General features: G+C 49.1%; 1 protein-coding gene across 3 annotated transcripts in view; it reads right to left on the bottom strand.

The window, feature by feature from the left end:
* PEBP4 (phosphatidylethanolamine binding protein 4) overlaps positions 1 to 13,575 on the bottom strand; it is a 211,442-nt gene that overhangs the window by 177,154 nt on the left and 20,713 nt on the right. Inside the window, exons 1-3 of one of the 3 annotated variants that reach the window (XM_081075910.1) lie at positions 9,315 to 9,559; positions 8,691 to 8,827; positions 1,874 to 2,000 (exon numbers count right to left, since the gene is read on the bottom strand). In XM_081075910.1, the coding sequence (XP_080932036.1) occupies positions 1,874 to 2,000; positions 8,691 to 8,821 (258 nt within the window). In that variant the 5' untranslated portion in view covers positions 8,822 to 8,827; positions 9,315 to 9,559. Of the gene's footprint in view, positions 1 to 1,873; positions 2,001 to 8,690; positions 8,828 to 8,914; positions 9,560 to 13,575 lie in introns of those variants that run through there. The other 2 variants (XM_081075909.1, XM_081075908.1) reach the window with 2 other exon arrangements.

Here is a 13,575-nt window from a genome sequence, read left to right as displayed (position 1 = left end):
TGGTGAGTTAAGAGCCCGGTCCCACTGGGCTCCTGCCCTGCTTCTGCAGCCTTCCACCTCTCGTCCCAAGAGTTAGAATCAATGAGGCCTTTATTTCCTTGGCTTATCCCACCTGTCCGTGTGTGACTCAGGCCAAGGGTCTCCAGGAAGGAGGGCTGGCATGTGTGCATGCGCGTGCATGTGTGTGCATGCGTGGGAAGCTGGGGAGGGTGGAGAGAAAGGAGACCCAGAAGATGCCCTCATTACTTGCTTGCTCGGTCTCCCAAAAGAAAGGATGCTTGTCATGGTTGCAAACACATAGCCTGTCAAAGCTTTTTGTTTTCAGCCTCATAAATTGTGAGACATATCACAATCTCTTTATTCCCTGAGAATGAAAAACAGTTCAAGAAAGAAAGAAAAATCTATCCCTCTACCTCCCAGTAATCTTTGTGACCCCCTACCCCTGAACTGATTGTGTGGCTCTGTCTGCGCTGAACTGCCACTGGGCTGGACCAACAGAGGGGAAGAGCCAGCTGTGGCCTCCCCTGCTCCCATGCACAGAGGGGACCAGAAGGCCGTCTTCGGTGTGCCTGTGGTCATATTCTGACCATCACCCTCTGTCTCCACCCACTCAGCCTGAGTCTTGGACACACCCTGGGTTGATACTGTCACCTCCAGCTAAGACAAAGCAGAAAGCGAGGATCATCTTCCACCCGTGACGCTTTGGGAGCTCAGTCTGGCTTGGGAGTCAAGAAAGAAAGAAGCAGAGACCAGAACGCTGTAGCAGCTCCCCCAGGACATGGCATGGCCGCTGGGAACAGCAGCCGCAGCCCTATTTCCCACTTCCATGGCCCTTCCCCAGGTTTACTGCATCCCCAAACCAAGGGAACCTTCCAGAACAAGACAGTATGAATCATTTCCCAGTAAAAGGAATAGTTATTTCTGTTAGGTCTCTGAATGTTAGGGCTCAGAGACCTTGACTTATAGACAGAGCCATATCTGCAAAAAGACAACAAAATGTCTGCTGGCCTGCACCTGCAGACAGAGCCAAACTTGAGGTAACAGAAAACGCCACCAAGCAGCTACTCGCTTACAGGCAGTCAGCATTTTCTGTTCAAACAATGCTACCCTGTCAGCACAGCCCCTGTAAAACCCTCCTCACCCCTTCCCTTGGGGCTGCAAGTCTCATTTAGATGTACAGCCCAGGCTGTAGCCATCTTTGCTCAGCCCGATAGACTTTCTCTTAATAAAATAGACCTTCTTTTAATAAACTTTCTTGCCTGACCATGCGCGTTCCTTTATTGGTTGACCTATCAATTTCCAATTCCTAAAGTGCTTCAATCTTCTATTTGAGACAACTTTGGGCAAACTTTTGAGCATGTTTCATATTGCAATGACCAAGACGCAAAACACTGACCTCGGCTAGTTTAGCCTACGTGAGAAGTGCTGCCCATTACAATGCAGCTCCTCCCCTTTCAGAAGGTCATTCTGAAAGCCCAGCCACCTTGCACCTTCAGCAAGGAGTCCCCAGAACCCTGTCTCTTTTCCTTTTCTCTTTAGATTCCAAAGCACGCATTAGCTGGTCTCCACAATGACTGCGGGGCCAGGCTCAGGGGCTCAGGGGCTGCAGGAGCAGGGAAAGGCCCATGCAGAGTGGCCCCTGTGCCTTGAAAAAGCCCCCAGTCTGCAACCCTCCCACTCACCCCAACCTCCTCCAAGGCCATGGGGCTGCTCAAAGAAAGGCACATACTTATGTCAACAGCCATCTGTTACCACCAGACCCAACCCCAGATGGCTATGCACCCAGCTTCTAGTTACTCAGATGAACAAACTCAGAGGCAAACTGAGACCTACAACTCTCCCTGTCCACCCTAGACCAGACCTGCTCACTCACCTCTAAGGCCCGAGGGAATTTGACTGTTGGCGCGGGCCAGTGGGTAATCTTTAGCCTGTAGTTACTGCAGTCAGGAACAAACATACAGCCGATGTTCCCCAACTCTGGGTAGAAAACTTCAAGGCCCCTGTGGAAAGAAGAAAGTTGTTGGCCCATGTCAGGGTTTTAGGGGAGCCTGGGATTCACAAGGCTTCAGTCTAGCACTGTTGGGAATGTAAAGTCAAGTGGGATTGAATCCTAGACCTGCCCACTAACTAGTTGTGTGGCCTAAGAGTTACTTGACCTCTTGGTGTCTCAGTTTATTCAGCTGTAAAATGGGATCACTAATAGTATCTACTTAAAGGGTTGGTGTGAGGAGTAAGATAAGTGATCAATGTTTACAGCACAGCCTGGCCTGTTGTCAGCAGTCAGGAAGTGTTAACTATTGTGAGTGTTTACTTCTCAAAAAGAAAATACATCCATAGGCAAACTTGATCAGTGTCTTTAAAGTAGGATTGGGTTTATAAGAATAACGTTTACACATTCCTTTTCAGGAGCGTTCGTATTACATAAAGAAGGGTTTAGCAAGTTAACCCAGCCTTCATCCTGGGCACAGAATGTTCTCTGCCCTACACAATTAAGATCCTCCCAATGTTTAAAATAATCCACTTCTTTGGGTTAAGTATAACCCAGATCCTAGGCTCTTGACCTACTATTACACTTTCAAACTGCAAATATCTCTCAGGGGGTAAAACCTAGTCACTAAGACTATAGTATGAACCTATTTGTCTACTTCCTCCTTGAGAAGAAGGGCCTGAACGGCGTAAGTGCTCTGAGAATCCGGCTTTGTGGGACGGCTGATCCCACAATGCCATCAGGCTTAGCCTTAAGGGCTCACCTGTATTTGAAACTCAGGGATGTAAGCCAAGCTTTCAAACAGGTACTTAAAAGAATCTTGTGCCAACTTTTTTTCTTTACTTGCCTTTCCTCCCTGCTCTTCTGTCACTTTTTATCATGAAGACCCAGGGGCCCTGTAGGGTTTATCAACCGATGCTCGTCAGTGCCAATTCAATGACAACAGGAATCCCCAATTTGGGCTCCAGTGAAGGAGGAGACTTCACTTAGTACAACCAGCTCAATTGTGATACAGCACGACTGTGGAACAGCTTAATAGTGTCACAGCTCAATTACAAAACAGCATGGCTCTGAGGAGGTCCTGGGTCGGTGTGGGGTGGCATGGCCCCTCTCCAGCTAGACTGCTCTGCTCCAGTGAGCCACGTCTTCAGCTCCAGCAGGGAGAATACAGCCTTCAGTGGAAAGGGAAAAGATACTCTCCAAGCCACAGGAAAGCTGACTTATATAGAGGCAAATCCCCACCCCTGGTCCCTGAGTGGTTTGTTCTCATTGCGTATTAGGACTCCAAATCCTCACAGTTTGGTCCAAACAGCACTGTTCTGGCTGGTCAGAATGGTGCTGCTCTGATTGGTCAGTGCAGATGCTAATAAAGCTAAAGCCAGGCAGCTCCTATTGAAGGGTAAAGTCACAGTCCTATTGGTTGAAATACGATGCCAGGAACTCCTTTATAAGGCACGGCAGTGGAGGCAGGCAATTCAGTGCAGACTTCTTCCTGAAGTGCAGCTTTCAGGCTTGTGTGAGAGGCCCCTGTTTGCCAACAGCTGCTAGGCTCTGTTTATAAGTTCGAGCACCAGGAGCCCTTCTCAACAGGTACATTCATTCTCGAGGTCAACAGGTTCATTTGCTTAAGATGATTCACTGAGAGAGAAGGGTTAGGTCCTCAGCCTTTCTTATTAGCCCAGCATGGCTGAGCATGTCCACAACCCACCAGTGGTCACCCAGAGCTCACCACAGTTCCCTGCTGGGAGTGTTGCCTAAGGGGACCCAATGAGAATGTAATTTGAGGGAGTAGATCTGGAGGGGGACCTCCCAAGGTCTGAACCTGAGAAAAAGGCAAGGACAGCTTCCTGATGGGGGAGCCCCACATTTCCCCTCCCACCCTCACCCTTCCAGAGGCTTCTGAAGTCCCACCTTAGGAAAAGGTAGCCGGAGCCCGCAATGCCCAGCAAATGCAAGATTCTTCCTTGGGCCAGCACCCCAAAACCCAGATTCAGGCTGACTGAGGCAGGACAATTCACTGAAGCCACTTAGCTGAATCACGAGCTTGCTGAGCAAACTTATTTCTTCCCAAGTTTATAGTCATTCCTCTTGGATGGCATGGTTTTAATAGCTTTTGAAGAACTTTTAGAGGATAGGTTTTCACTTATCTTCACAACAGCCTCTCAAGGACCATGTGGTTTGTTTCTGCCACAACTCCCTGCACTGAAGCTAGTGAGGGTACCTCACTGGCAAAGAGATGGAGATTTAGCACATGGCATGGGGCTGGAAAAGGCCAAGGGCCAGGAAGGAGGGAAACTGAGGACCAGAGGGACCTTCCTTGGGGGACAAATTTTAGCTGCAAATGCTAAAATCATTAAGCAAAATCAGCAAGATGACATTTGGTGAGTGGTCCTAAAGCCACAGAGAGTGCCGTGGCAGGGTTTATACCAGGGGGATAGGGATTAGGGCTGTGCTCGCCAGCCCCTGTCACACCCATGGGTGCTGCCAGCCCAGCCTGGGCAGTCCTCAGGTTGCTCCATATAGCAGGATCAGCAGGATGGGCCAAGAAGCATGAATGGGCCTCTGTGCTGTCTAGCAGTTTTGCCAAAGGCTGGGATCAGGGCAAAGAAAGCAAATTTATTAGATTTGCAAATGGCACCAAGTTGATAATTTCCAATTCCAATGATCAAATTGGTTTAAAGGAAGGTCTGGACAAGCCCGAGATGAACTGAATCAAAAATTAAATTTAGTAAGAATACATTTTAAAACTTGCATTCAAGTTCAAAAACCTCAAAGTTGCCATCTTTCTGCAGTGAGTGTCCTTCTTGCTCATGGTGTGTCTTACATGGGACACATTCTGAACTCCATCCCCAGATTTGGGGTATCTTTTGATCTCCTGACGAGAGTAGGAGTCATGGGAGAGAGTGTGGGGAGTGGACCCTAGTCCCAGCTTCGGGGTTATCTGACATTACCTAAGGGGCTAGAGTGGGGAGGAAATGGCATCTACGGGGTAACCCCAATAGATCAGGTGCACCAGATATTATTCCATTTCATGCAACAATACCTTGATGCAGCTATTATCGTTTTTCTCATCTCCCAGATGAGTAAACTGAGGCCCAGAGAAAGCTAAGGAACTAGCAGAGTCTGGTTGCTGAACTGAGATGGGGGAAAGGCACCTGGATGTGGCCGGCAGGGTCCAACATACTCCCATTGATCCCTGTTTCCCTTGTGTTATCCCCTCCTCTTGAGTGGGGGCTGGATTTAGTGACTCACTTCTAACAGAGAGAACAAAACAGAAGTGATGGGATGTCTCTCCCAAGATTATAAGAAGATGGTGGCGTCTACCCTCTCTCAGATGCTCTTCTTCTCAAATCTTTGCTCTGGGGGAAGCTGGCTGCTGTGTTGTAAACAGCCCCAGGGAGAGGCCACATGGCCTGTGACTGGGGCCTGTCACAGTCACATGAGCAAGCTCGGAAGCAGAAGACCCCACCCTGACCAGTCCATCCTTCAGATGAGACCACAGCCCCAGTCAATAGCTTCACTGCAACCTCCTGAGGGACCTTGAGCCAGAGATACTCATATGAGCCACACCCAGAGAAAATGTGAGACAACGGGTACGTGCAGCTGTAAGTTTCAGAGTACTCTGTTGTGCAGCAATAGAGAACGACTACAGCGGGCTCATCTGCACTTTTCCCACACTGCATGGCTTCCCCAGGGAGTCACTTAGATTCTCCAGGCTTCCATTTGCTCCTTCACATTGTAAATACTGGATCAGAGAAAAATGGCTCCCCAGCTGTACCTGTGGAAACAGTTGAGCATTCTAGTTGCCTGAGAGCGAGGTGGAGATGAGGCTGCTTTCACAGAGGCATGAGGGGGTTCAGGGGTACTTCCACCCACTGTTGTGTGGTTCTCAATGTGAAAGTGTGGGGCACCACCCTTACAAAAGAGCAATGAGTCTGCCTCCAACCCATCCTTCCTGAAAGAGCGGGCCCAGAACCAAGACGTCCAAAGAGGAATTGAAGGATGGAGGTAGACACCCAGAATACAAGAGCTGGGAGTGAAGGCAGGGGCCATGACATCGGTCTCTAAACATTTGAACGACCTTCAAGAAGAGAAACTAGACTTGTTTCTCTAGGCAGCAATGCCTAGGGCAAGAGCAGGATGCATTCCCTGAAGGGTGGAGCTTTTCAGCACAGAAGAGAGGGCTGTGGGAGGCAGCTCTCAGTCACCAGGGCCATTTGGTGGTGGCAGCAGGGAGGGGTTGTCGAGTGGACGTAGCCAAAGCATGTGGGTTGGATGACTGACTATGGTTCTTTGGATTCTGAGACTGAACCAGCGTTCTGGCTCTTAGTGTTTTTGTCAGTCTGGTCTGGCTTATCTCAGGAGTAGGTTAGCTATTATTCTGGAAGAGCTTTCTGTTCATGTTTTCCCACTGCTTGTCACTGTGCATAAAATTCCTCCTTTATAGACCAATACCTTTAGGTATTGAATCCTTTCTTCAAGAATTTCCTATTAAGCTCCACATACCCACAAAAGGAGTGGCTTCTGGGGGACAGGGGGTGTCTCTCATAGGTTAGAAGCCAGAGCTGAGCAGCTTTCTTGGGGAGGGAGCCCCAGCACAGGAGACACTAATCCCTCCTTGGGGGTCTGATGTGTCCATGATGTGTTCTCACTCAGAGATGATATTTTATGAACAAAGGAAAATCTTCAGCAGGAATAAAGACAAAGCTTCCCTTTTGCGATGAAGATTTACAATCAAAAGACTTCCTGGCATATAACTTTAGTGTCATAAGTTCATGTTTCTCAAACTGGAGGCCTGCTGGTGTGTTCTAGGGAGTCCTGAGAATGGCTCTTACTATGCTATGAATGTTTGTATCCCCCCAAATCCATATATGGAAATCCTAGCCTTTAATGTGATGGTCTTTGGAGAAAGGACCTCTGAGAGGGGCTTAGGTCATGAGGGTGGTGCTCTCATGAATGAGATTAGTGTCCTTATAAAAGGGCCCCCAGAGAGAGCTTGCATTTCTTCCACAGTGTGAGGACACAGCCAGAGGAAGATCATCTATGACCCAGGAAGCCGGTCCTCAGCAGAAATCGAATCTGCCCACACCTTGGTCTTGAATTTCTCAGCCTCCAGAACACTGAGAAATAAATTTCTATTGTTTATAAGCCCCCGAGTCTTGGCATTTTGTTATAGCAGTCTGAATGGACTAGGACAGCTTTTTTTCCCTTTACTGGAATTTGAGAAGCTCCAGGTCCTGGATGGGGTCAGTAGCCCACGGCGGGTGGGGAAAGAGGATGAGTGCAGAGTCAGACGAGGGGAGTCACATCCCCACTCTGCCAACTGAAAGCTGTGTCAGCACCATGGGCTGGTCACTAAATCTCTGGGGATCCCTCATCTGCAAAATGAGGATGATAATACTAAGTTGGAAGATTCATGGTAACAGTGAAATGAGTCAAGGAGCCTACAGCACCAGCAGGACTCCTGGCACGTAGCATGCGCCCAGAGTGACACATGGGCCACCACCAGCTTCCAGCATATGAATATCAGCAGGACAGAGCCTAGGGCAGCTGGGGCCCAGGTAAGTCACCTCCAGTGACCACACACATGCTGTGATCCTTTTCTGTGTGTTGCACAGTGTGGGTCACACAGGGAGGTGCAGAGGCACTCCATGATGGGGCCATTACCATGGCCGGGCCCTGCCCTAACCTGCCCTGCCCTGGCCCCGCTGACCTCCCAGCTTGCAGGGGCTTGATTTTCTGCCTACCAGAGGACAAAGCCTACCCGCCCCCAGGGAAGGTTCCACTCCTCAGAGCACCTAAAGGATCAGTGCCCACCTGTGAGACGCAGCCACTTTCCCTCTTCCTCCCACACAAACCTTCACCCAGAACCGTTTCGCCAGAGTTTTAAAAATGTCCTGATAGAAGCAAAATTTGTGCTATCTTTCTTTTTTGGTGGGGGGGGCAGGGATTCAACTACCTAACTTTTTAAGGGAAAACATGAATTTATCTTTCTGAAAGTAGTGTTTGCAAGAATTCAAATACACAAAAAGACAGAGTACAAAGCAGTTCTTCCCTGCCTCTCACTTCTGATGGCTTCGGTGGGAAGACAGACCGGCCGAGGGGGTGGCAGCCAAGTGGTCTGGGCAGGTTTCAGGATGACCCGCGAGTCCAGGACAGTTAAGACTGGCTTTTCTAACCAACATTCCAGTGAGGAGAGAGCTGAACTCCAGCGCGCAGGGGGAGAAGCTGAGGCCCAGCGCCTTCTCTGGACAACAAGTGCCCACACCTCCTGAATGGCCTGACTGTCCTAACACTCCTGGGGCCTCGCCATGGAAAAGCAAACAACCAGCTTCCATACGGGGAGAGTCCAAGCCCACACCCAGGCTGCTGGTGCTGGTGGTTGTGGAGGGGGGAGCAAATTACACTTTGTTTGGGGCTGTAGGGAAAGGTAGTCTCTCCAGGGAGGGCACAGGACCCCTGAGGTTTGGAGGCCCAGGGGTGGGGGGAGCCGACCATATCCATATACCCTCCTGGTCCGAGGAGAGCTCCCCCTGGAAGGGAGGATCCTGGCTCCATGCTGTCCCCCATCAAGGTGGTCACCAGAACTCCTCATTCTCTGCTTGTCTGCAAAGACTGCCTTAGGACATGTGCTTCTTGGTTCTGGAAACACCCTTCCCTGAGACCTCTGCCCGACTGCGTTGTGAGGTCCCACCAGCCTTACTTGCAGATAACAGCATCAGTGTCAGTCAGGGCCTCGTACACACACCGGTCATTTTCCTCCTCATCTGTGGTGACCATCATTGTAAGGCTCAGAATCAGGGCTGCCATGGCCAGCCTCATGGTCCAGCCCATGCGCACCTGGAACAGAAGGAGCCGTTAGAGCTGCCAGGCCCTCTGTAGGGGGCATCCTTTCCACCCTGCACACCCCCCACTCTAGGAGCCCACCTGGTATAACAGAGACTTCTGATGAGCACAAGAAGAGGAGCAAGCAGCTGCCTGGGCTCCAGCAGCTAATCTGCCACCCGGACACAAGTGCCTTAGGAGGATCTGGGCCTACTTCAAGCTGGACTCAATTTGCAGTTCCGGTTGAGGCCCCACCTCTGTCAGAGCAAGGCTCTGCTGTCACTCTAGTCCTGGCTGCCAGAACTAAGAGCAGTTTGCAAAGCAGACGTGCTTATATAAGCCTGTCAGCACAGCTTCTCATCCTGCCCCCACTACTTGCCCTGTGTGTGGTTTGTTGGCCAAGGGCCAGCTTGCTCTTTTGTCTTTAAGGCAAACCCTGGAAAGCTGGTGACCCCAGGCTTCAAGCTGGGGACAGGTTCTGGGGTGCTTGCAAGAGCCTGACCTTGGTTGTTTTTCCAGGAGCAGAGGTTTGGCTGGGCCATGCCCCTTGGACAGCTCTGTTTCTGCTGCCGACAGCTCCTCTGCCACCTGTCTTGACAGCCTCTAGGCAGTCTGATGGTAGATGTGCTTGGACACAGCGATCTTTTGTAGGAGGGGCTGCTGCATGTGGGGTAGGGCCACCCCAGCCCTGAGGCCAGCTCTGAAGAGCCAGCTGAGGACAGAAGGGCACGTCCGACTGCACCTTGCAGCAGTGCTGAACTCAGCACTCTCCCAAAATAAGTCTCTGGAGAAGAAGGCCAGCAGAGCTGCCAGGGAAGGGGGAAGCTTGCACCAGTGCTGCGCTGGGATGAAGGGGGTGCCTGGGACTGAGCCATACTGAACTCCTCCTCAGGGAAACAGGCCTGTGGAAGGAGTGGAAGGAGTGTGGGGCTCGGACTGGACCCAGAGAAGGCAGGGGAAGATCAAAGGCGGTTCTCCCACAGCCTTTCCAAATGATCTGATCTCTGTCCTCTCTGAGTCAGGGGTGTGGGGGAGTGCAGGGGGATGGTCCACCAGCAGGGAACTGAGGACTCCTGGGGTCTGCTCTGAGCTCCTTCAGGCTGCTGGTGTGTGTGTGGGGGGGGGGGGGGAGGGAGGCACTATGTACTACTTCTCCCTTTCAAAAATAAGTAATATGATTCTGTGGCCCCTGTGTCTTACTAAGGAACATGAGATCAGAGTTATAAAGCACATGCAACTAGATCTTTCCAGTTGAATTCCTGTTTCCAGAATTCCAACTTCTCACAAAAATCCCTTTTTTGGGGCTACAAATTCAACACATTTCTCAATAATGAGACTCCCTGGCATATGATGAGGGCTCCCCCACAGAGAACTCATCCTCAAGATCTCTCCGACTAGAAAGGTCTCCTGGTAGCCTCTTCACAAGATGGTTGCGAGAGTGAAGTGACATGAATTATACAAGGCACTTAGTCAGGTACCTGGCACCGAGGGGATGCTCAATAATTTATGAATGGTGTAAGCATTCTTCCATAGAGTCACTCATTCATTCACTCATTCATTCGTTCCTTTGGTAGCAATCCATTTCACCAACAGGTACCGAGTACCTCTCATATGCTGGGCCCTACTCCCCTCTCCCTCTGGGGTATAGGGTCCCTGTCCTCATGGAGCTCACAGGACAGCCAGAACCAGAGGACGGTGCTGCCAGAACGGTTTTACAAGGCCAAGAGAACCTTGTCTTTAAAGTGGTGGCCACTAGAGAAGCCAAAACTTTCCTGGGTTCCAACAGCCCTTAGCACCAGCAAGGAATGGCTGTCTGAGGGTGGGGGCGTGTCCTCAGTACAGCGTTGCCTCTGGTGAGCCCACCCACCTGAGCAATTCTTCCTTCCTCAGCATGTGCTAGACTTTTATTGTTGAATCCTCATGATGACCCTCTAAAGTACGGGAGACTGAGGCACAGAGAGGTTAGCTCACCTGGACCTTGGTCACATGGGTAGTAAGTGGCTGACCTGGGATTTGAGTCCACACTGTCTGGCTCCGGACTCCACGTTCCTTAACCACTCTGCTCCCTCTTGTGGCTCTGCTGTCCCTACATTTGCTCCCCACCCTATTCCCTTTGCTCTTGGAATAAGGCCCAGAATCTTCCATGTAGCCCACAATGCTCTGTATGATCTGGCTCTTCCTGCCTCTCTAGCCATGCCTCTCTAATCTCTGCTTTCCAAGTGTTAACTCCAGTTAGTCTCTCAAGCTCCTTCCTGCCCTAGGGCCTTCCTATGCCCCATCCCACTTTCCACTCCCTTCTGGTGGACAGCTTACGTGTCATTTTCTCAGAGATATTTACTCTCATCCCCAGGCTCCATTAGATTCCAGTTATCAGGATCAGAGCACTTTACTCCTTTTCTTATGTTCTTCTACAAATTCTTTTGTAATTATTGGCTTAGTGATTTACTTATAGTCCCAGACAGAGCCGAGTCTGCCACTAGCATTCTGAGTATAGTCCCTTGTGTGTCTCGATGCTGAATAAATTCTTGATTGAATGCCTGCCAAACTTGCCACTTATGTTTCTGATAGTCCTTATTTTCACTTAATAGCTCCTAGTTCTCTATAAACATCAGTAGGAAATGAACCATTCAGGTTGGCGTCTGGCCCTGGATCCCTTTTGCTTATTTATCTAAGCTTCTCTGGCTTGTTTTTGTACAGAGAGATCTGACAGGATGCAGTGGTTCTTGGTATTTTCGAATCGTCTTTCTCTGGGGGATTCACAGGACTTTGCTTCATACTCAGAGTCCCAGATCTAGAAGCCACATTCAAGTTGGGGGAGGCACAGCTGCCCCTTCCCATCACCAGCCTGTTTTGCTCAATTGCTTCACTTTTGGAAACTGCCGTCTCCAGATCCCTTGGGGGCCTCCCCTGAAGCCCCTCCTCCTCCTTCAGTTACCTGGGCTGGGACCAACTCCCAACACTATCAACCAGGCAAAAGCTATTGTCTTCCTGAGGTGCCTCAGACCCTCCAGACCCCTGGGACCTGCTGAGCCACTGCTCCTGGAACTCTTGACATCCCTCTTATCACTCCAGGCCTCCTGTGACTGACACCCCCCCATCTATCACTGCCCAAGTGTCACCTCCATTCTCTCTCCAGACACAGACTCTCACACTTTTTCTTCCCCCTAAATCTTCCCTTGTACGCCCTCTGGAATTTCTGAACTGCAGTGACCAAATTCCCCTGGATGCCAGCGGAACCAACCATGTGATTAGAGGCTTGGGACTTTCAGTCCTTCTCACCCCAACCACTTCCATGGAGGAGGGAGGGGCTGGAAGTCAAATCAATAACCAGTGGCCAATGATGTAATCAATCATACCTATGTATGAAAACCTCCATAAAAACACAAATGAAGGGGTTTGGAGAGCTTCTAGGTTGGTAAACACATGGAGACACGCTCTCTGGCACACTCAGAGAGCATGAAAGTTCTATGCCCCTTCCCCATACCTTGCCCCATGCATCTCATCCATCTGGCTCTTCTTGAGTTATATCCTTTTGTAATAAACTGGTAATCGAGTAAGTAAAATGTTTCTTAAGTTCTGTGAGCTAGCCTAGCAAATTAATTAAACCCAAGGAGGGGGCTCTTGGAAGCTCTAATCTACAGCCAGTACGTCAGAAGCCCGGGGACAATGTGGACTTGAGATTGGCATCTGAAAGGGGGGCAGTCTTGTAGGACTGACTCCTTAAACTGTGGGATCTGATGCTATTTCCTGGTAAATATTGTCAGAAGGTTCAATTTCATTCTTTTGCATGTAGCTATCCAGTTGTTCCAAGAACTATGGGAAAATAAATTTCTGTTGTTTAAGCCATCCAGTCTGTGGTATTTTTCTATGGAAGCCCTGGCAAACGAATACACTTGGCTTGTTCCTGAGCTTCAGGGAAAAATTTTCAGTCTTTCACCATTGAGGTTGATGTTAACTATGTGTATTTCATATATGTTGTCAACAGGATTGGTTTCTCCTGAGTCCTCACTTTTTGGCTCGCAAAGGGCTGCCTTCTCACTGTGTCCTCACATGGCCTTTCCTCTGTGCACATGTATGTCTGCTGTCGCTTTGTGTGTCCAAATTTCCACTTCTTATAAGGATGCCAGTCAGATTGAATTAGGGCCTATCCTAATGGTCTCATCCTAACTTAATTACTTTTTTAAAGGCTCTATCTCCAAATATTGTCACAAAGTACTAGGGTTAGGGCTTCAACGTATGAATTTTGGGAGGACACAACTCAGCCCATGGCAGTAAGGGTACCCACTTTCACTACTCCTATTCAACACACTTTTGGAAGTTCTAGCCAGAGGAATTAGACAAGAAAAACAAAGAAAAGGCAAATTGGGAAGGAAGAAGTACAATTATCTCTGTTTGCAGATGACATGATTTTATATGTAGAAAACTCTAATGATTCAAACAGAGCTAAGAAGTAAATTCAGCAAAGTTGCAGAATACAAACTCAACACACAAAAATCAGTTGCATTTTCATACGTTAACAACAAAGAATTTGAACAGAAAGGACGAAAACAATTTCATTTATAATTGCATCAAAGAGAATAAAATACTTAGGAATTAACTAAGGAAGATAAAAACTGGTACACTGAAAACTACAAAACATTGCTGAAAGAAATTAAAGAAGGCATATAAATGGAAAGAAATACTGTATTCATGGATTGGAAGACTTAATATTGTTAAGATGTCAATACTACCCAAAGCAATCTACAGATTCAATGCAATCTCTG

This window comes from Rhinolophus hipposideros, assembly GCF_964194185.1.
Source record: "Rhinolophus hipposideros genome assembly, chromosome: 16".
NCBI classification, from domain to species: Eukaryota; Metazoa; Chordata; class Mammalia; order Chiroptera; family Rhinolophidae; genus Rhinolophus; species Rhinolophus hipposideros.
This window is presented reverse-complemented; position numbering and strand designations above follow the sequence as displayed.